The 22178-nt window shown below is 42.3% G+C and overlaps 6 protein-coding genes across 6 annotated transcripts; 2 read left to right on the top strand and 4 right to left on the bottom strand.

Moving 5' to 3' along the window:
* Positions 1-5818: 5818 nt before the first annotated feature.
* On the top strand, positions 5819-8512 carry HO173_000037 (uncharacterized protein; the record flags this gene model as incomplete). The annotated part of the gene is made up of 1 exon (XM_037301988.1): positions 5819-8512. One exon carries the CDS (start codon positions 5819-5821, stop codon positions 8510-8512), a length of 2694 nt encoding a protein of 897 aa, XP_037170567.1.
* A 630-nt stretch (positions 8513-9142) lies between these two features.
* Positions 9143-10676, bottom strand: HO173_000038 (uncharacterized protein; the record flags this gene model as incomplete). Its single annotated transcript, XM_037301989.1, has 3 exons — positions 9143-10166; positions 10226-10391; positions 10445-10676. The coding sequence occupies 3 exons, from the start codon at positions 10674-10676 to the stop codon at positions 9143-9145; spliced, it is 1422 nt and encodes a 473-aa protein (XP_037170568.1).
* Positions 10677-10688: 12 nt separating this feature from the next.
* Positions 10689-10928, bottom strand: HO173_000039 (uncharacterized protein; the record flags this gene model as incomplete). Its single annotated transcript, XM_037301990.1, has 1 exon — positions 10689-10928. One exon carries the CDS (start codon positions 10926-10928, stop codon positions 10689-10691), a length of 240 nt encoding a protein of 79 aa, XP_037170569.1.
* A 970-nt stretch (positions 10929-11898) lies between these two features.
* On the bottom strand, positions 11899-12296 carry HO173_000040 (uncharacterized protein; the record flags this gene model as incomplete). The annotated part of the gene is made up of 3 exons (XM_037301991.1): positions 11899-12070; positions 12135-12216; positions 12284-12296. 3 exons carry the CDS (start codon positions 12294-12296, stop codon positions 11899-11901), a joined length of 267 nt encoding a protein of 88 aa, XP_037170570.1.
* Positions 12297-15920: 3624 nt separating this feature from the next.
* HO173_000041 (uncharacterized protein) lies at positions 15921-17861 on the top strand (the record flags this gene model as incomplete). The annotated part of the gene is made up of 2 exons (XM_037301992.1): positions 15921-15996; positions 16045-17861. The coding sequence occupies 2 exons, from the start codon at positions 15921-15923 to the stop codon at positions 17859-17861; spliced, it is 1893 nt and encodes a 630-aa protein (XP_037170571.1).
* Positions 17862-20031: 2170 nt separating this feature from the next.
* On the bottom strand, positions 20032-21502 carry HO173_000042 (uncharacterized protein; the record flags this gene model as incomplete). The annotated part of the gene is made up of 2 exons (XM_037301993.1): positions 20032-20647; positions 20715-21502. The coding sequence occupies 2 exons, from the start codon at positions 21500-21502 to the stop codon at positions 20032-20034; spliced, it is 1404 nt and encodes a 467-aa protein (XP_037170572.1).
* Positions 21503-22178: the final 676 nt, after the last annotated feature.

The following is a 22178-nucleotide window of genomic DNA, read 5'->3' on the forward strand; positions in this document are numbered from 1 at the left end:
TAAGTATAAGAGTATTATCTACGATATTATTCTAGTTATAGTAGATTAATTTATAAAAATAATAAGATATATTTCTATATCTATTATAATCGATATCGCTTAACTAATAAAAGTATTTTATTTTAAAATAATATATCGCTATAGTATATTAAATAATATTATTAATAATAAAGACTCTATATTTACTAGTAGCTTCTAGTTCGCTATTTACTTTTATTTCAAAATCAAGTAATATCTAAATATCGCCTTTTATCTATAAATCGACGAGTAGATTAAGCGATAAAACTAAATACTAAAATATTTCTTACGCGTATTCGCTAATAATAAGTAAAATATTTAAACGAAATAACTATTAATAATAGAGTTCGCTTATATAAATAGTTAATATTCCTTTATCGAAATAATATCATTCTTTCTAATATATAAATATTATTCTAAAATTTATTAGAAGATCGAGAACGACTTTATCGAGAGGGAGATATTCGCTATAAATAATAGAGTAAAGAAGTTATAAGTATTAAGAAATAAGATAGTAAAGCGCCTTTATAGCGCTATTACGATTTAGTTTAAATATTATAATAAAATATATTAGTCTTAAAGCTATAAGATAGATAATTTAATAATATTAACGATTAAGAATCTAAAGTAAAAATATCTAAATAAGAAGTTATCTTATAAATTTATAAAATTATTTTAAATTATAGATAAGATAGAGGCGTAGATATATTATCTACTTCTATCTTCGACGTATAAAATTTATAATATCTTTTATATATTATTATTTAAGTCTTATTATCTTCGCGATTACAATAACGTAGCGAAAATCTTTATATAAATCTTTAATCTTATTAATAATAATAAGCTTTAAAAAATTAAAAAAATTATTAATAAGATTAAGTATAAGAAAGGCGTTTAATATAAAGTTAAATAAACTAATTAAAGCGAAGAGTATAATTAATAATTATTAAATAACGAACTTATTAATACTAGCGAGCTAATTTAAATCTATAAGTAAGCGAATAGTAAGCGAAAGTATTAAGTAATAAATAATAAGTCTCTTATTATTAAAGAGCTCGATTAATTATATAAATTAATAGCGAGTAAGCGAAGATAATAAAATAAGATATAATTATTAATTAGATTAAATATATTTCTAGATAATACTTATACTACGCGTATACTCCTCTATACTTACTACTATTAAAATATAGATTAATAAAATAATTATATTATTTAATTATCTACTAAACTCTATTATAGAGAGAGTTTATTATATTAGAGTATATACTATTAATATAAATATATTTTTATCTAGAGTAGCTATTAAAAAACTATCTAGAGATTCTACGCTAGCGCTATTACTAAAAAAAATCGCTATTTAAATATCCTCTATTATCTTAGCGTTAAAAATTATATTAAGTTTATCGACTTAATTCTTTAATAAGAAGATAATTAAAGTATAATCTTCGAGTTAATATTTATCGATATTTATTATATATTAATAAAGGCTCTTAAGCTTCTTCTTTAATAACTTATTTATTTTCTTTAATTTCTCTATATACTTATATATCGTTATAAGCTAGTCTTAAAGATTTATAATTATAATAAAAATAATCGAAGTTATCGCTATTATATATTTCTATAATTTACGCTATTAAATAATCTTTTTATCGAGCTTAATCTATCGATAAGATAGCTTTTAAGATTATTTAACGCGGCGATAGCGTTATATTAATTTTTTTATTTACGTTTAAAGATATAGAGGGATTTTAATATAGCGGTTAATATCGCGTCTTTCGATCTTATAGTTATTATAAAAAAAAGACTTATCTTAAATATATAAATTATCGCCTCGATAAAAGTAAGTTCTATATAATAAATTAGATATTAGAATTTATTAATAGATATATATATAAAGCGATAATAATAGAAATAGTTAAGGGTTAGTAATCGCGCTTATAAAACGACTATATACTTACTATTAAAGTTATTATTATTATTAAAAAAGAATATTATAAAATTATTAGTTTATATATTAACGCGATTAATAATAATAAGATACTTACGATAAAGAGAAGCAGACTATTAATATAATAAGATATACTATACTTATATTAGTATTAATATCGACGTTATAACGCTAGAATAAGCACTTATAAGAGAGATATTAAAAGTTATAAAGAATAAAAATAAATAATTTAAAAGAGATTTTTATATTCTCTATTATAGTACTAATACTAATAAATAATACTTAATAACGTAAATAGTAGCAACGCGATAATATTTCGCTATTATCTATAGAGCCGCGTCGCCTAGCTACTATTATTATTTCTACTATTATTATTAATTAATAATCGAGAGCGTTATCGCGAACGCGTCGCTTTATTAATTACTCCCTTCGAATTTTTATAATAAAGATTATTATTATATTACTTCGCTATAAACGCAATACGCTATAAAAACGACGTTACCTACAAAGAAACTCTTCTCTCTTCTTTACCTACTAAGTTTTCGAGGTTTTATTATAAATTTTTAAATCTAATATTATTCGCTATAAGAGCTATTAACTAACGCTATAAAAACATTAATACTAAACACATCAACTTACTATAAATTATTATTAATTAATATTATAAAAGCGATATTATTCTCGAAGATAGTATTAATATTATTATATAATATATTAATCACGCGCCTACGACGCGTAAGAGTTAGTTTTATCGCGTTATTAAAACGATATCGTAACCTTAATAAATCGACTTTTTTCTCTTATTTTCCTATTAGAGTTTAAAGGTTTTTTAATAAACGTTCTATCTTTACTTAAGCGTTTAAAGATTAAAGTCTAAAAGAAAAGATAATTATTAGATCTAATACGTTATAGACCTTAACGCTATTTATACTAAAGCGCCGATATCATATATTCTACGTTAGAGTTTCTTTTAGAGTTTAATTTTAATAATATATCTTATATATCTAGAAGCTTAACGAATATAGATTTACTTCGTATATCTCGAAGTTTTAATATTTCTTAAAGATTAATTCTACTATCAAATATACTATTAAATTCTATAACGATACTACGTCTTTTATAGTCTATGCCCGCTAGCTAATCGTTAGTAAACTACGCCCTTATAAAAGGCGATATCATTCTCTAATTATCTATCGAGTTTATAGTTTAAAGTTTCTATAAGAAGTAAGTTAGACGCTTTTTTAAGAAGTACTTCTCTTATTAAATTTATATAAGAGAATAGCTTATTTAATAAACTAATTTAGATTTAATATATTATTTATTTAGCTAATTTTAGTTATTTTAATTTATATAATTATATTCTCTATAATATTATATTAAGTTTTTATATAACACTTATCTTTAAAGATAATAATTAATATAAGAAGCCTTTTATTAGCGAATATATATTCGATAAAAGTTATCTATTCTCTACTTTTATCTTAAATTTTATATATCTATATATTATACTTAAAAATTACGACTTTTATTCTATTAATAGAATTAAGAGTAATTTCTTTCTTATCTATATTATATATATTTTTCTTTTAAATATTATATTTCTAAATTATTAACTTTATAAGTTAAAATCATCGTAGTAATTTTATTAAATTATAAATTATAGATTATTCTTTATTTAATAGTTAATTATATCGACTTTATAGCTCTAAATAATATTTTAGAAAGCTAATTACCTAATTTATATCTAGCTCTTTATAATCTTTCTTTACTATAATATTTTCTCTAGCTATATATTAAATAGAGATAACTCTTAAAAATTAATCTTACTCTATTACTTATAGAACTTATAAACTTAAAACTTACTTCTCTATAGAACTTATTTATTATTTATTCTTATATACTTCTTAATAAGAATAAGTCTTTTTATTAATATATCGATTAAGAGTAAAATTAGTAAAATTATAGTATAATATAATTAATAAGATAGTAGACTTCTTTTTACGAGGCTCTTCGCTAAGCTTATAAATTATAAGAGCTTAATTATACTTATTAATTATAAGATCTAGGCGTATCTCTTTAGATAATTTCTTTAAAGCCTTTAAAGAAGTTATAATAAGAAGAAATACGATTTACTCGCTACGTAGGACTATAGATTAATAAGTTCTTTTCTTAGCTCTCTAAATTATCTATTCGATAAATTAATTAATATAGAGAGACTTATATATATATATCTATTTTAAATTAAGAAAGCTTATAGAAAGACTTATAGAAAGGCTTATAGAAAGGCTTATAGAAAGGCTTATAGAAAGGCTTATAGAAAGGCTTATAGAAGGCTTATATATATCTATTTTAAATAATAGAAGATACTCGACTTATAATATTAATAGGCTATCGATAGCTTAAATATCGTATTTTTAAACGATTTAAATTTATTCGAAGTCTTTAGAAAGCCCTTTAAAGCCTTATTTTTCTATATTTAAAAATCGATTACTTAGACTCTTATTATTTAACGATTACTTTACGTAAGATCTATTAAGTACGCTACTCTTATTATTCTATTTATAAAGAACTTTCGAAGTTATATCGCGTTATTATTCGATCTTATTATTATTATTTAATATTTTATAGCGATTTCGTAGATATAATATCTTAAGAAGAAACTTATTTAATATTAATTTAAGAATTAAAGACTATAACTCGATTTAAGAGTACTCGAATTAATTAGAGCGTATTATTCTATAATTTCTTCTTCGCTTAAAGATATAATATTAAATAGTTACTCTATAGTAAAATACGTTTATAACTATTATTTCTTTATTTCTTTATCGAATCTCTTTAAAGTTAAAGTCTTATAATATTATAATACTAGATATTAAGATCGTTATATAAGATATATTATAATTCTTATTCTATATAATATTTTAAAGTATTAAAAAAGAAGTTTAAAAGTCTAATTAAAAGTAAGTTAGTAGAGATCTAGTAAATTTTAGATATATATAAGTAAATTTTAGCTATAAATTAGAATAAATTATATACTTATAATATAAACTCTCTTATAATTACGAGAAATTAAATATTAAGTTATTATTTTTTTATTATTTTCGAAATTATTAAGATATTTAGTAGATTTAAATTTATAGTTATACGTCGAGAGGCTAGTTACTAATTAGATAATTTATAATATTTTTAATAGATATTCTACTATATTATATAATCTAAATAAAATATCGTATACTATTTAGATATATATATCGCTAGAATAAAAATAGACTATATCTAAGTCTAGAATAGAGATATTTATTATACTAGATATATAGACGGCGACTATAGTATTATAGTATTAGCTATTATAATAGACTATAGTAGTAGATTATTTAAATAAGTGATAGTAATAGCTATGATAGTAGTAGCCATCTAAGTCGGATTTATCGGATTTAAAAATTTCGCATTTCCTAGTATTTCGCGTTTCCTCATGAAACTAAGTATACTTTATTGGGGTGGGAGCAATTGCTGATGCCAAGATTTCGCGCTTTTTCTGAATGCGCTAAATTCTCTACAACCACCATTTCTCATTCTTTCACATCCTCTCGTTGCCAATATAATTCAAGTGTGAGCATCATTCATGATATCGGAAGACAGACTGATAATACCTCTATAGTCCGCTGACCGGACACGCTTTTCTCCCAATCGCGCTTATCAAGCCAGACGCCCCCCAAACTCATCTACTCAGTATGTAAAGTAACGAGTATACGAATCTTTTGTCGAATCTACTATACGACAGAACCGATGACTTCTCTTCATTGCTGTATATGATCGTCGCATCTTTCATTTTAAAAAATTTGAGAGGAAATGCCCCACGCCACCACCCACCGCGTCCTCTTCATCGACGCCTATGATTCTTTCACTAACAACATCATCGCCCTCCTCGAAACGAATCTCCGCGTCGAAGTCACAACTATCAAAATCGATGAACCTATCCGGAACTTGGCAGAGTTCCTAAGACCGTTCTCCGCAGTCGTCGCGGGACCTGGTCCCGGCGACCCGAGGAATCCTAAGGACGTAGGGTGGGTTCAAGAACTGTGGAAGCTTGGAAACCAGGATTTGTTACCGGTTTTGGGAATCTGTCTTGGGTTTCAGAGTCTCGTGCTGGCTTTTGGGGGAACGATTGATAGGTTAGGGGAGCCGAGACATGGGATTGTCAGGAGGGTTAGGGGAAATGGGGAAATTATTTTTCGGGGGGTGGAGGAGGTAGAAACGGTTCAGTATCATTCCCTTTACGCTTCTCTTGGACCGGAGGGCAAGCATGAATGGACAAGGTCCTACGAAGCGAGAAGTTCATTACTCAAATGCTCGGATCTCCGACCTTTGGCTTGGGACTACGAAATGGACAATGCCGGAGACCGCACAGAGGACGCCATGTCTTCCAATCCGCCGCGAGTTTTGATGGCTGTAGAGCACAAGTCAAAGCCGTTCTTTGGGATACAGTTCCACGCAGAATCTATTTGCTCAAATAACAGTGCCCGAAAGGTCATTGAAGCATGGTGGGAAATTGCAAAGAGATGGAGAAGGCCACGCCGAGACATTGAATCTTTGCCGGCTTCACACCGTTCGTGTTACGCAGGCCTTGGAACCGTTCACATTGACTCGAAGGACGAGAATTCGCTCCTAGAATATCGAAGAGTACTTGATGACTCGAAGATTCATTCGAACTCAATCAGTGACCTCCGCAATGGGCCAAAGCACAACCTGAATCTCCAGGAAGACCTAAAAGGATACAACGGTGCCTATCTATCGCAAGGTCACCGTCAAAAAAGCAAAGTCCGGGTTGAAACACGAATTATAAATGTGGGAAAAGCCACTGTACCCTCGATCTGTGAGACTCTTGGCTTGACTGACGGAGATGCAATTATCCTGGACTCCGAAATGCATCAAAGGCATGATGTGGGAGAGCACAGCATCATCGGCATCATATCCACAGACTCCATGCATTTCGATTATAATGTTGGCACGAATGAGGTCCGCCGAGTCCACAATCAATCGAGCGACACAATAGATCTTCGACGCTGTGGAGGGAGTATCTTCTCATACTTGAAAACTTTCATGGCTCAGTACAAGGTCGAAAGTTCCAACACAGGGGTTCCCTTTTGGGGCGGTCTCATGGGATTTATCAGCTATGAAGCATGTCTGGAGACCATTGGCATCACCCACTCGCAGCGACGCACCGAAAACGACTTCCAAAGACCGGATTTAAGTTTCAAGTTCGTCGAACGAAGTATTGTAATTGATCATTTCCACCAAAAGATCCATGTCCAAACAATCAAGCCCGATGATCAAGACTGGCTTGATAAGACTACTCTGCGATTAAATAGCACAAGACCTATAGCCCCAGTATTTCCGACCCCAGATCCTCTCTATTTCAATGCTGAAATGTCACTCCCCGACGCTGCCTCCTACCAGTCCAAAGTCCGAGCCTGCCAATCCGCAATCCGAGCCGGCGACTCCTATGAGCTCTGCCTGACAAACCAAGCCACCATCCACCCCCAGAACCGTCTTCCAACCTGGCCACTCTACCTCCGCCTTCGCCAACTCAACCCAGCTCCCTTCTCCGCCTACGCGCGTCTCGGAAAACTGACTCTCCTGTCCAGCTCACCCGAGCGATTCTTGCGGTGGTCGCGACCAACAGAGTCGTCAGGTTCCAAGACCAATGACGCATTTGACCGCAAAGAGAAGACCATCAATTGCCAATTCCGTCCCATCAAGGGCACCGTGAAGCGCCAACCTGACCCCAACACTCCACCACTTACCCTCGCCGAAGCGACAGCTCTGCTCGCGACGCCCAAAGAGCGCGCGGAGAATCTGATGATTGTGGACTTGATACGGCACGATCTCCACGGCGTAGTGGGGTCGGGAAAGGTCAGTGTGCCGAAGTTGATGGTGGTGGAGGAGTACGCTACGCTCTTCCAACTCGTCAGTGTTGTCGAGGGAAGTCTCATCGTTGAAGACGGCCATGACAGAGACACCAGCAACGGAAACAACGGGACTGACAGTCACCCCACCGACAGCACCCCCAATCACCCCAGCATGGGAAAGACCACGCAGAGCACCCACGCAGCCAAAACAGGCATCGACATCCTCGCCGCCTCCCTCCCACCCGGCAGCATGACCGGCGCCCCGAAACTGCGCTCCTGCCAGATCCTCCGCTCCCTCGAGAACCGCCCTCGCGGTGTATACTCCGGCGTACTCGGCTACATGGACGTAGGCGGCGGTGGGGATTTCTCCGTCGTCATCCGCAGCGCCGTGCGATGGGATCACAATGCCCGTCCCAAGCGCGAAGCGAGTGGAGAAAACGGCGTCGTTGGAGATGACAATGTTACAGATGGAGATGGAGGGAACGAAGCTGAGGGCGACGAATGGACGATCGGGGCAGGGGGCGCGGTGACGAGTCTCAGCTCCGAGGAGGGGGAGTGGGAGGAGATGCTCGCGAAGCTGAGGAGTACGTTGCGGCTTTTCGAAGGAGATGGATGTGGTGAAGGGAGGGGGTAAGTAGAGTAGGTCTGCTTGAAGTGTGCACAGGGCTGTTTCTTTCATTACCTTGTATTTGGGACGAGAGGATCAATCATTAGGCGTATAAGGGTGTAAAATGTCATTTTGGAAAGCGCCAACCCTTCAACAATTGGGCACGAGGGGATGAGATCGGAAAACTTGGGCATTTAACATGTGAGATAAATACCAGTGGGGGGTTTTTGTTTTCGGAGGCCGGGGGGTTCAACATAAAGGTTGCGTGCGATCGATCGATTCAGGGTGTTCAGCCTTCAACATACTGACTTTGAAGGATACTTAGGAAGATAGACAATCGGAGGCCGTGTTTGTAAAGAGGTGTGGATATAAGATATAACAAACCTCATACTGAAAGGACGTTGTCTTTCAATTGCCGCCTCAATACGGATCTTCGAATCAAGGATGGGCGATGCTAACAACTCAAGTGTCACGCCTCCTTCGTGCTTTAGATATCGGATAAATCCCGAAGCGATGCGCATTTTTGCCTGTTCAAAAGCCTGATATAATAGATAGAAGCCAGCAGATCAATTGCATACCCATCCTATTCATAGCTCCTCATATCATGAAAATACGTCAATCCAAGGGTTATAAAATATAAGCCACTCGACCTCCCAATCACCGTCCGTCATGCCCCAGCTCATACGGACCTTGAGAGAACGGTTGGATCATCGAAGCTCCCATCATGCCCTGTTGCTCACTGCCCACCGGCTTGCGCAACGGTGCCTGCTGCACCCCACTGCTCATCCTGCCGTCAATCTCCGCAGCGCTCGGACTTCCACCCGGCATCATTTGGTGTTCAATTCCATGCCCGCCGGCTGGTACGCCCGGGTTTCCCATCGTCCCGTCCACCTCTGTTGGCGCACCATGTGTCACGCCAGTTGGGACGCTCGGATTCCCCATTGTTCCATCCACTTCTGTAATCGTAGGGGAGAGAGGTGGTTTATAATAGCTTTGCCTTTGCTCTGGCTCAATTGGCCGCGGGGAAAAAAGGCTAGTAGTTGCTAGGCTAAAGCGTGGGTCGTTTGCGCCGGTGGACTGGGGCGAGACGGCTGAAGCTGGTGGAGGAAAGTACGGCTCGGCTTGTTGATGGGGACCAGGGTATTGTGTATATTGCTGTTCGTGCTGGGGGACGGATTGGTAGCCGTCGAAAACTTTTGGTGGTGGTGGTTGTTGTGGCTGCTGTTGCATGGGAGGCGGGAAGTATGTAGGAGGAGTTGAAGCAGCGGCGATCCTTTTACGCCTGCGGACGCGGATGCAGCAGAATACGACAAGGCCGATTATCAATGCACCAATGATGGCGACACCAGCTGCGATGCCGTCGATTGCGCCTTGAGCGAGACCGCTGTGAGAGCCCGGATTTGAACCTGAGCTTGATCCCGAGTATGAGGCTGAAGTTGACTGTGAGGCTAAGCCTGTGTCGCTGTTTGTAGGGGTGGCTGCGAAGGAGTCGAGATAGGCAGAGGCGGTGAAGCCGAAGGGGTTTGTTGTGGCATCGGATGCAAGGGTGCTACCAATGGCGGTTATGTAGAAGTCGTTCAAGAACTCGACGTCCTGAATGGACATCGATGTTACCATGCAGTCGAAGAGGGTGGTATCGCCAGGGAATGCGTAGGTGCCGCAGAAAGGTTCGAGTGCATCGCTGGAGAAAGTATCCATTAGCAAAGCTAGAAGAAGAAGCGTAGGAGATTCGTTGCGCACCATTTTCTTATCGCCAGGTCTAGCTGGCACGGTTGGTCGCATTCATATTGATAATTGACACAGGTGGTGTAGAGCGCTGAGCAAATTCCCGTGGTAGCTGTACAGCAGCCAATTGCTTCGCCCGAGTTGACGCAAGTCAAGCCAATGTTGCAGGAGAGAGGATCATCTGCGCGACAAGTTAGGCGGTGACATCAAGCCGGTGACGACGCATCTACTCACCATAGATGCCACTGACGAAACCGCACCAATTCGCGGGCGGGGGATATTGCACATTCTCTCTTTTTAGGAGCTCTTGCGGTATCCCATTTGAGCCGGGAGCTTCAGTCGGTCGCGGCGACACCCCGGCTATAGCCATCAGGCCAACAGGTGTAGGCATCGGTCCTATCCATGGCATAGCGATAGCGATCCGCCAGAGCAGCGACGCGTAAAGGATTACTCTGTTCGCAGCCATTGTCGCGGGAGCTCACAATTTCACCAAGATGCCCGATGATGACTGTTTGGCATAGAGTGTAGGAGGGAAGGGCGAGGAGAGGAAGGTGTAGAGCCCCTCCATGGCTCCTCGACGGCAGCGGCTCCAGGAGTCCAGCCTCGTCTGGCCATGCGTGCGAGGGAGGACTAGCAACGAGGTTAGGAAGCTGAATTGGGCAATTTTGAGCGATTCTAAATCTTTGACTTGCATGAGTGTGCCTAGCAGACCAATCATGGCCCCCAATGCTCCATCTAGCCGCAGTAGAGCGGGTGAATTAGCAGGATAGTGTCTGGTGTGCCGAACGGGCTGGAGCTGTAGCCTTGGAGACCATGGTACGACTCAGGATCTGGTTCTGCATCGGTAGTAACGTTCTGAGCTCCAGCTTCAGCTCACCAATGTCATATTATCGCAATGTGGGCGAGGAGAAGGGAGAAGCGCGATGGTGGGAGTCAAGGAAGTCGAGTGAACTTGTGGGTGACAGAATGGCAGAACCCTGCGTCGATCTTTCTCGTCTACTGTTACTACTTTGGGTTAGCGCGATATCTACTTTAATGAAAACTGTTCCCGTGCAATAACGATCTGAGTCCCGCTACAACCTTCGCAGAACCTTCAGATATTCTGTGCGAGTCACTGCTCTTTAAAACACTCGGCTAGATCCATGAAGTATAGAGGGAGCCCCAACGTCCGGGAAGCAGACCTGCACCATCGTACCCAATATGAATGTCGTAGTGAGTTCGAGATCTTTGCAGCATTAGGGTAAGGAAGAAGACTCGGCCGCGCGAGATTTCAACATGCAGGTCAAGACCTTAGGGCGTAACAAGCACCTCGATAATGGCCCATCAGTGTCACCTTGCGTGGGGATTTTGCAGTGTTGGACTACGGTGACCAGTCCCACGCCCTTCACAGTGTCTACAAATGGGTAGGCCGTCCCACGATACCGCCCCGGGCTCTCTCGTACAGGTAACGCCATTGAATTGGGACTTGATGCGAGAATTCTTACGACTGATTGCAGCTCGATCAGGCGGGACCTTGTGATTCGGTGTTAAGAAGAGAACATCAATATTTGGAGATAAACATGATACCCCTTTTATGCCAAACATGTTACAATCATACGTCAACCACGCAAGTCGAATTTCCCCTTGCTTGTTTCCCTTGCCGTGCATGACCTTCCGAAACGGCCTGTCTTGTACGCTGTCTGAGCTGGCTATCCGTTCCCCGGGTGACCTCTCGAAAAGGAGCTAACGGCACTCCACGGCTCTTCCTGAGGGTTTCCCTCCAACCACCTTGACATCTTGTCATAGATTTCGACGGAATTGTAGTGCTCGTTCTTTCTAGTGCCAGAGTCTGCGCGATTGGTCGGCGAGTCTTGCTTCAATCTTTCATGGTCCAAGTTAGCGTCCCGTGTATGACGTTGGACAGAAGCACTTTGAGGTTACTCACGAAGCGGTCTCATGCTGGCTCTCCCTTGCTTGAGTGTCGTCCCCTGGTCCCCTAGCTACTTTGCTCTTCTCTTTGCCGTGGCCTGTGACATGTTCAGCAGTGTCATACGGCCCGGCCAGTCTCATGTCTACTTGAAGGGATGTCTTTACCCGAGTTGCCCATGTTTGCAAGAATTGTCAGTGGGACAAGTCTGAAGTCTTGAGTGAATGATGGTGTCTCGTGCAGGACTTTGTGAGAGGTATATTCTAGCAAACCCCAAGGATGTGGGGTTTTTTGGCTAGATGGAACGGATTGAGGAGGAATCGGTCAGGACCACAGGCCATAAGGGCCAGAAAGAGTGAATAGACACGTCTGGCGAGTGTCCATGAGAGTGTTTGCCTTGTTCGAAGGGATCAGAAAGGGGTGAATCCGACGTAATGAGGCCCCTCAAAAGTGCAAGAGGATGTTAGGAAATATCACTGTATCAGCTGCAACGCATCGTGCGTAAGATCTCACACAATCTAGAGCAGGAGTCATCGCCTCGGGCTTTGGATCACAGTGGAATCCTTGCAACCAATTGAGTGGTACCACGCGTTTATTTCAGTACTATGGCTGGTTGCGTCTGCCATTGAAAGCCTGATGTGTAATCATCTGTCTCTCGAGATACTGAGACTTTGGTGTGAAGGATATCAAAATCCTATGATGTAGGATCAAGGGTTCCTAGGCACAAAAATATCATTGGTCAAATCCTACTGCACTTGTCAGAATTCGCTCGGTTTAAGGTAACGCAGAATGGTGCCCTACGTAGTAGTGTCCCGCGCCCGCATAAGCGAGCCCTAGCGGGATTCTTCACTGCGAAGAATCTCGCCGGGATCCACATCACAATGCACGCCGCAGGGCTGCAACGAGCACAAAAGTCACAAGATAGCTTGAATCGTTTGGCTAGTCATCGATCTTGCGTTTGACAAGCTCCACAATTGCCTTCTTGGGTATAAAGTCGATGAAGTTAGGGTTGCCCTCAGCTCGTATCTCTCTGCAGTCTCCGCACAACTGAAGCATACCTTTGAAACAATCTGACGCGTACACAATCCCGACATCTCACCCTTTCGGCTAAGCTCTACTAGTACGTGCCTGCCTAAAAGATCCAAGAGACAAATCCTCACCTGGACAAATAGAGCCGCAGTCCGAATCCGATTCTCTAGGACGAAGTTAGGAAGGCCGAGTGCGCGATGGCTCGATGGTCTCGTCATCCAGATTGCATTTTGGATCCCATTCATCTATCCTCTTCACTTTCTGTATTTGTCTCCCCCGAGTGTAATTACTGAATTTCATTATTCTTGGGGTAAATTACAAATTCATACCCCAAAACCTTGAATCCTTACAAATTCATACCCTAATTACATTTTCATACCCCAGGGAAAAAAAAAAAATAAAACCAAAAAAAAAAAAACCTTACAAATTCATACCCCTAATTACATTTTCATACCCCAATGGGGTATGAATCGGTAATTTGCCATTCCTTGGGGTATGAAAATGTAATTTACCATAGTGCGCTGAGGTTAGATCTTCGGGGGTTGCGAAATTAGCCCGGACCGGCCTCGGGAACCCCGAACTGAAGACCTCTAGGGTTCGCCGTGTAACTCGTCAAAACCTCGCTCCGGGGTCTAATCCCCAACTCACCCCAATCCGCGATAAATTTAGGGTTCAATTTTCTAGGGGCTTTTTAATGCTTCCGGGGCTTCTTTAGGGACGTTAAACGCCGGACACTCAAAGGCCAAATTTTAATAAATTACAAATTCATACCCCAAAGAATGGTAAATTACATTTTCATACCCCAAGATTTGGTGGAGGGGTATGAAAATGTAATTAGGGGTATGAATTTGTAAGGATTTAAGGTTTTGGGGTATGAATTTGTAATTTGCCCTTATTCTTGCATTTTGGATCTCATCTATCTATTCTCTTTCTTTACTTTCTATATTCAAAGAGTGTAAATAGTAAATTCTTTTATTATTCTTTAAGTATTTACTTAGTTTTATAAGAAAACGTATAATATTAGAAAATACGAAATTTTAAATTCGATAAGTTCGATCTAATACTTAAATATCTACTTCTTATTAAAATTCTATAATAACTTTATATAATAAGAATTAATAACTCTAATTCTTTCTTACTATTAAGACTTCTATATCGAGAAACTTAAATTATTATTTTTTAAATCTTATTAATTTATTAACGCGTAAAAATTATATCTCTTTTATCTTATTATATTATTATAAAGATACTATAGTAAAAACTATTATAAAGTTCTTAATAAAGTAAATAATAGTAATCTTAGTAAGTCTAGCGTAAGAGATATAATAGTCTTCTCTTTAATAAAACTTTTATCTCTCTTTATATCTTAAAAAATATCTATATTAAAGATACTTATTATATTAAATCTATAGTCGATAACTATAATATCGTAATATTAGCTCTTATAATAGAGTCTAGTAATAAGCTATTTAAATAAGTAATAGTAATAGCTATGATAGTAATAGCCAGCTATGTCGAATTTATCGAATTTAAAAATTCCGCATTTCCTAGTATTGTACGTTTTCTTATGAAACTAAGTATCAGACTAGCAACTCGATTACAGCTCTGTGATGTCTTGGAAGAGAAAATGAAATCGGCCCATGTAGCGTTCTCGGTTCAAGTCTCGGTTGAAAAGTGACGGGGACCGTTGGCAGAGTCAGAGCTACGGTACGCCATGTCCATCTTGATGTGTATGTTAGGACGATATGATGCTCTGCTTAGTGACTAGTGTCCATAGGCAGTAGGACAGTGATTGCTCCAAATGTTGATCCTCCCAATGGCATCGTTCGTTCTGCCGATCAGCGATTTCTCGTCTTTAGGAGCTCATGGCAGCAACTGATCACTTGGGCTGGCGGGTCTTTTGCATCATAACCTGCTGCTAAGAAGACATGTTCGTGCGTTCCAGAAGTGAGCTACTTGATAGAGCGAGGACACCAATCGATCTTTTTACTTAGTGGGATGTCGCTTGATCTATTGGTGTCCTCGCTCTATTAAGTAGCTCACTTCTGGAACGCACGAGAGTAAGTTGAACAACAAACATGTACCGATGGTGGTACTTGTAGACTATGAGGCTAAAGGTCAAATAAAGTCCCAAACGCTCTTTGAATGACTTTATCAAAGATGAGGCGACTTGGTGCTGTTTTAGGTCCTTCTGCTTCCTATTTCAAGCCCCCATCAAAACCGGGCGCAGAGCCTTGCATAACCCTCACAGCCATTGGAGTCGCTAAATCAATGCGGAAGACCCTGCAGTGAGAGGCCGGCCGACAGGACACCTTTTTACCCTATGAATTACCCATTAGGCTTTCTACAATTCGTACGGCGTACTTGTATCCCTTAACATCTGGAAACAGAACCAATACTGCTCGTACTAGGTAGTACATACGTCTACTCTATCGCGATCAAGCGACCTGATACAAATATAGGACTTTATTATGACCGGTGGATCTATCTGCGATTTTCGTATGCCCTTGTGCAGCGGTTTAGGATGAATGCCATGTGTGACAGCCTACAAAAAAGCCGAGCATAGCCAAGCCACAATGCTGACCTCGTTCTCGGCCTCGCGACATGAATAATACAACTGCTGCTCCCGCATATAAGCGCTGCGGAGTGCGGGAAGTGCATGGTGCTGCGTCCAATCAGAAATAACACTAAAGCCCGAGGCTGCGGCCATTCTTATCTCTACGATTGAACCCACATTATCCCGCCTTGCTAGCTTCCAAACATTCAACACGAAGCATGCCCGTTCCATACGGATTCGGAGTCGGCGACTTCGTCGCTGTAGGAACCTTAGCATGGAGTGTCTATAAATCTTGTAGGTCCGAACCCTTTGTAGGCCGCCAGCCGACTGAACTGTGAGCAGGTAAAGCGGCCCCCGGCAGCTTTGATAACATCAGCACAGAGGTCTTGTCCTTGCACGCTGTGCTGAAAGAGAGCGAGGAGACACTTTTCACACATCCCTTGCCGCCTGCGAGGGCGGAGAGGTTCAAGGTGATCAAAGACGGATGCAATGCAGTCCTTGCAGACTTGCAGACCCTTGTGAATAAGTACGAAAGTCTGGGCACCAAGAGTAAGCAGACATGGGACCGAATGAAGTGGGGCAACGAAGACATAGCCGAGATCCGAGCTCGTCTTACCTCGAACATCACCATGTTGACCGCCTTCATCAGTACCTCTCAGATCAGTGTTGAAACCAAGCTCGACAAGTTCATAGAAGAGTTTCGTCAAGGAAAGAGGGAGGCCTCAGTTGCCTCGCTCCAGACTGCGGACAGCCTCTCAGCCGACGACAGGGTGGTGTGGCGGACCATTCGCAAGGAGCTGGAAGATATTGGCATTAGCGTGGCTGCATTCGACGCGAATCGAGGTTTCATCTTCGATTGGTTCGTCCGCGCAGTAGAGACAGGGGCGTTCGAAGAACAAAACGAACACGGTATTGATGAGGAGAGCAGTTACAGCGACGAGAGAGAATCCTGGAGCAACCTCGAGCAGGTTCGTCGAGGCACGGGACGACAAATCGAGCGCGCCGAGTCTGAGTCTCTTGGAAGTATCAGCGAAGACCAACCGCTCGCCTTGGCACAGTCGTCGGGGTCTGCCCTTAACGCAAAACCCATTGTTCCAGGGCGTAAGATTAACCCTAAGGCGTCCGACCGGATCTTCGCCTCTGCGCGTACGCCGCCCAGAGATAGAACACACATTCCCCGTGTTGCAGCCCTCTTAGCAAGAATGTCACGTCCGAGACGACGACTCATCAAAGCTGTCGATATAGGAGATGTTTCTGAAGCGCTTAGGATTCTCAAGGATGAGGCTTTGTTCCACGTCCTCGACCTAGAAACACTAGATGAGGCGCTGTGGAGTGCTAGCCGTCTGATCGATGATTTTGATCCTTGCCCTTTGATTGCTGAGCTCATAGCCAGAGGAGGTTACGTCAACTATATAAGAAACGACATTCGTGGAGAAAGTCCTCTTTGCAACAGTGTTGAAAGCAACTCATTCAATGTCGTACAGCTCCTCGTCGAGAACGGGGCTGATGTTAACGATATAGAACTCCCAGAAAAACGTGGATCGGCCAAGTCTGCTCCTCGAGTAGCGTTGACCAAAAAAGTAGCCATCTTGCGGCTTCTGCTTTCTGCAGGTGCGAACGTCAATCAACAATACCGCGAGACCTCTAGTTACTTCCCCAGTGAGGTTACCCTCATTCAGGAAGCAGCATTACTGGGAGTGGTCCCAGTTATAGAGCTGCTACTCGAATTTGGTGCGGATATCGACGCTGTTTCTCCAAGACATGGCACTGCACTCATGATTGCTCTCTCGGAATCAAATGAAGAAGCGGTACGGCTTTTGCTTGATAAAGGTGCAGATGCCAATTTTGGGAAGGCCTCAAACACAATGTACTATACAATCAACAAGCACTATTTAGTCAACAAGCACTATTTAGTATCGGACCAAGATCTCTACAGGAATCCAATCGAAGCAGCAATATTTGGGTGTGGAGACTCCATGGTGCAATTTTTATTGAATCATGGCGCAGAGCCAGATGAGGGCACACTGAGGTACGCGCGGAAGGATTTGAGAAATTTTTCGATAGATGAGGTCAAGCAAATCAAGCAACGGATGATTATCAATATGCTTGAAGATGCATTGCGTGCAAGCAGAGCCGTGCCAACTCTTCCCTCTTCGTAGACTGAAAGGGTCTTGGAAAACGAGTTCTCGAACTTGCTGGCCTCGCGGAAAGACGTCTGAGCCGTACAGAAGCTGTGTCGGGCGCTATCGAGTGCAAATATGCCGGGTTATGCCTTAGTTGCGTCTTCAAGTACCATGGTCCAAGGGATCCGTGTCAGAGTAAAGAACAGAGATATAAAAAGAGGCCGAAGGCAACGAATAAGGGCCCCTTGACGCACTCTTAGGGAATACAACAGTATATTAAGAATTAGGGGTCGGACTCGGAATGAGCCTGAGCATGTGGTTCTAAGTCAGAACTCACTTTTTTGCCTTGGTATACCTTTGGAGATGGCACAACTTATAGATTCGATCGGTCGGCCAACTGAATAGTGGGAACCAACAGGGCAGAATATCCATATGGATGGTTAGAAAGCAAAGTCTACATCCCGTCTCCATCCTCATCATGTAGGCTACCTGTTCTTACCTCTTGCGCTTCTGTCCATACCTGCCATCCCGAATTACCTAAGCTAGTATCGCAACCTCCATTTGCATCTCACCACCCTATTGCACCGACTTGGTCGCCACATTACTCCACAAACCCATCTTGAACACATCGCTCTCCACAAACCACTCCTCAACTTTCATGACCACGGTCACGTTATCGTCACAAACACCGACGACATCCCCCACAACTCTGCGACTGGAAAATGCCGAAGCTGACTCGAGGTGTCACGACAGGGCAACGATGCCATGGAGTTTGACCAGGAGGTAAAGGCACCAGCACAAGAGTCGAAGCCAATATTGCCCTCAAACTGTCAGAAGAAAAGTGCTAGGCGAGCAGCAGCCGTGGTACTTTGCAATGATACAGAGTCTGACTGCCAAAAGATAGCTAACACTTACGCAGGCTCTGCTCATGATAAAGATAGATTCAGACTGGATCAAGGAGACGAAGAGGATTTGTCGGAAGGACATAAAGCGATAGGCAAGTTTTTCAGAATTGAAGGAACGGGTACGACTGCCCTCCAATCGTAAGATACTACCTACATCTAACCGCAAAAACATCGGCAACAAAAACCCCTTGGAGAGCTCGCACTCCCGGTAGAGCCAGACGCCGACACGGCCGTGATCCAACGTGGCAAGCATGACGTGGCGAGCCAGCAAGTAAGAAGCGGCAGAAGGCCAAGAAAAAGGCATGCAGCCTCCCCAACCTTAGGATACCCACCATGGCTGGCCACTGATTGTGGAGAAAACAGCAGGCAGCCACCTTTAGAGCGTCAACTAGCCAGACTCTCGGAGAACCAAAGCAAGCGACTACCTCGAACGATCGACCCGGCCAAGTCGAGCGCCCAAAACTCTCCCCACGATCGCTCCCATACGTCTACACGGATCCCGAGCCACTCCTATGCGCGAACGAAGACAAGCTGCAACACGACTCCATGCGCAGAGAGCACTCATTGATCCTCAATGCGGCTCTTCCCTTGACCCCCGCCACGTCCTCGGAGCTTCCGATCCGCACCACCCGAGACACATCATTCGACCTCCCGATCCGCAACCACAGTGGTTGGTTACTCGAGCTCTTGGCGATGCAAGAGCAAGACCGCGTTCCAACGTGGAGAACTTGGGTGGCGAATAGACCTGGTGACCTACACGTAGCTGAGGTGAAAGATCGGAGCCAGGCTAGGGAGAAGGGTGCAGCTTTGCCGAGAGGGCAATGTACACATCCAATCAGACCACTCCTGTAAAGCCACAGACCTCGGATCATTCTCTGGTGACAGTAGTTGTCAATAGATGTTGAGTTGAACGGTGCTGAAGGATGAGTAGTGATTAGAGCTGAACCATATAGAAGCCGCCGGTTGCTCAAAGACGCCTGTCGCCAAGCTTCATAGACATCGATTCATGCGGCGAGACGGGAGTATCGGGCAGAAGCTTGCCCGTCGCCTCTTCTGCTTCTGTTCAAGAGCCTCTTTACTTTTGTTGATTTGTCAGGTTGAAGCGGCATTTAGATGAGAGATTGGGAGTTTCAGTGAGAAAGGTCGACGACTGCTCAGATAAACGCAAGAGTGAAGTACTATCCTAGGCCCCAGTCTGACCAGCTAATCCATTCGAGTGGAAAGAAAGTGAGAGACCTGCTCTTGATTTCTAGAATCCCTTGAAACCGACCAGTGCATGAATGACCTAATGAGCGTAGGTTTTATGACCAACGCCAGAACCTCTCCGACTCCTGGACTGCCCTCAGCGTCACACCCACCTTCTCGCACCTTTCCCTCAACGCCATCTCCCAGCCGCTTGGGCGGCGGTACCATGCCCCGATGATGAGGTTTCTGAGCTTTGGTAGCCGTAGCTCCTTTTGTTCTAAGAGGTTTTCGAGTAAGTCTGGAACATGAGCCGCCCCTCCGGCCCCAACGAGGCTTACTGTCTCAATGGAAGGGGGCAGCACATCAACCAAATGCCGGATGAAGTGTCCGTGGGTTTCGGGGTAGGAGATGTCGGCGGAGTTGGATTCTTGACTGTCATCCGGAGTGTGTTCGACGTAAACGCGGCCGTCAAGGACGATCTCCTTCAAGACTTCAAAGTCCCGTAATGATCCATTGCGAGGGTCAATATCGCTCTCTTCATCATGCGGATCATAACGTCCAGTAAGAGATAGATACTCGAGGCTGTGTTTGGCGTGTTCGAGGAGAACTCCAAGGATCTTGTGGGGTTCCATTCCAGAACCCTCAACGAGGTTTTCGTTGTGACTGTAAGTGAAACGTTTCAGTGCTCTGATTCCGGCCAGCAGCTCCGTTAGGTATTCGGCTATGACTGCGCTGTGTTGAAGAAGGATCTCAGTGACGTTGGAGGTGTGTGGTGGGAACTCCCATTGGCATTCAGCACTGTCGTAACCTTCCACGTAGTGCCCAAACATCGTCCGCATTGATGGGAGCGCAGCGTATGCCACTAAAGACCTGAAAATCCTCACCATCACCGATGTCATCAGACGAACCCAGAATGCGAACTTGGGACAGGTTCATAAGAGGCTTTCGTGTCCAGGGAGTCCGCTGCAGGTTCTGCTCGGAGATTGCGAGGATCGCGTGCTCCAGGGTACGAAAGTGCCATGTGGATTGGGCAAGACAGATTTCTTCCAGATTGGGCAAGAAAAAAAGCAAGAAAGCAAATGCTGAGTCTCTTTCTCCATTTCTGACATTGTCACACAAACGCCCCACGTCAAAACGCCTCTGATTTGAAACCCGTGACTGAGCGACCTTCTCTTCAATGTAACCCTGAATGACTGGCATGATTGTTTGGACAACCTCGTCATCTTCCATCTTCTGAATCTGATACTCTTCCACGTAATTATCGTCTTCTTCAGGGCTAAAATTGTCTGGATGACAAGGATGGTGGCAACACTCGATCATAAGAACTTTCGGATACTCTCCGATCCTCCAATCCATACAGATATCCTGTATCAATCGCAACGGATGAGCGTTATGTGCATGGCGGTGGCAACCATGTAGTACAACGTCTTCATAAGTCGTCTTCCGCTCCAGGTGGAGTGACACGGCGTCCCTGGCGACACGGTAGATGCGCAAGCGAGAAAGCGAGAAGTTGATGATGTCCTCAGGATGGATCTGGTCGACGATCTTATCGAGGATCTCATTTGGGAGGTCGAGGAGCCTAGGCATTGTCTGCTGGGTCCTGCTGCGCTGTGCGTGGGTAAGAGTGTCGCGTGTAGGGACAAGGCCACCAGCGGCGTTCGTCACCAGTGGTGGTAAGTGGAAGTGTTTGGGGTGCTGTAGGAGTCAGGGGGATCGTTGTCTGGCTTGTAGCACAAGGGAAGGCTTCAATTTGCATGTCAATTTAGCATCGAAGCGAAGTCAGAGCCGAGCGTGAGGCCATGTACCTTGAGCCAGAGTTGCTTTGATCCAGATGGCGTGAGGCAGAAAATTATGCTGGCGAGAGTGATCAAATCTAAGAGTTATGGTTATGGTGCACAAATTTGGAGGGGGAGGATGGGGATGGAGCCGGGAGCGGAGTGTTGACCTGCATCCACTAGCGCGCTTCGCGTTTAACACTTTCCCCATAACACTTTTCCTTTAACACTTTCCTTTAACAATTTCCCTTAACACTTTACCCGTCTGGTTCAGCAGCTAGAGTCTTGTATTATTCGTTTGGATACTTTGCTTCCGAAGGTAAAGACATTCCAAACGAGCCCACAGTACTGCATTCCCTAAAGCTGCTCTGACAACTTCACAATCTGTAGGTTCCAGCATGAGTCCATTCGAACGTGTACTCAGGTAGAATTTTGCACGACAAGGCACTGACAAGGCACTATCAAGATGGGTTTCCAACCAACATGTT

Source organism: Letharia columbiana, assembly GCF_014066305.1.
Source record: "Letharia columbiana isolate WasteWater2 chromosome Unknown Sc0000000_s0, whole genome shotgun sequence".
Classification (NCBI taxonomy): domain Eukaryota; kingdom Fungi; phylum Ascomycota; class Lecanoromycetes; order Lecanorales; family Parmeliaceae; genus Letharia; species Letharia columbiana.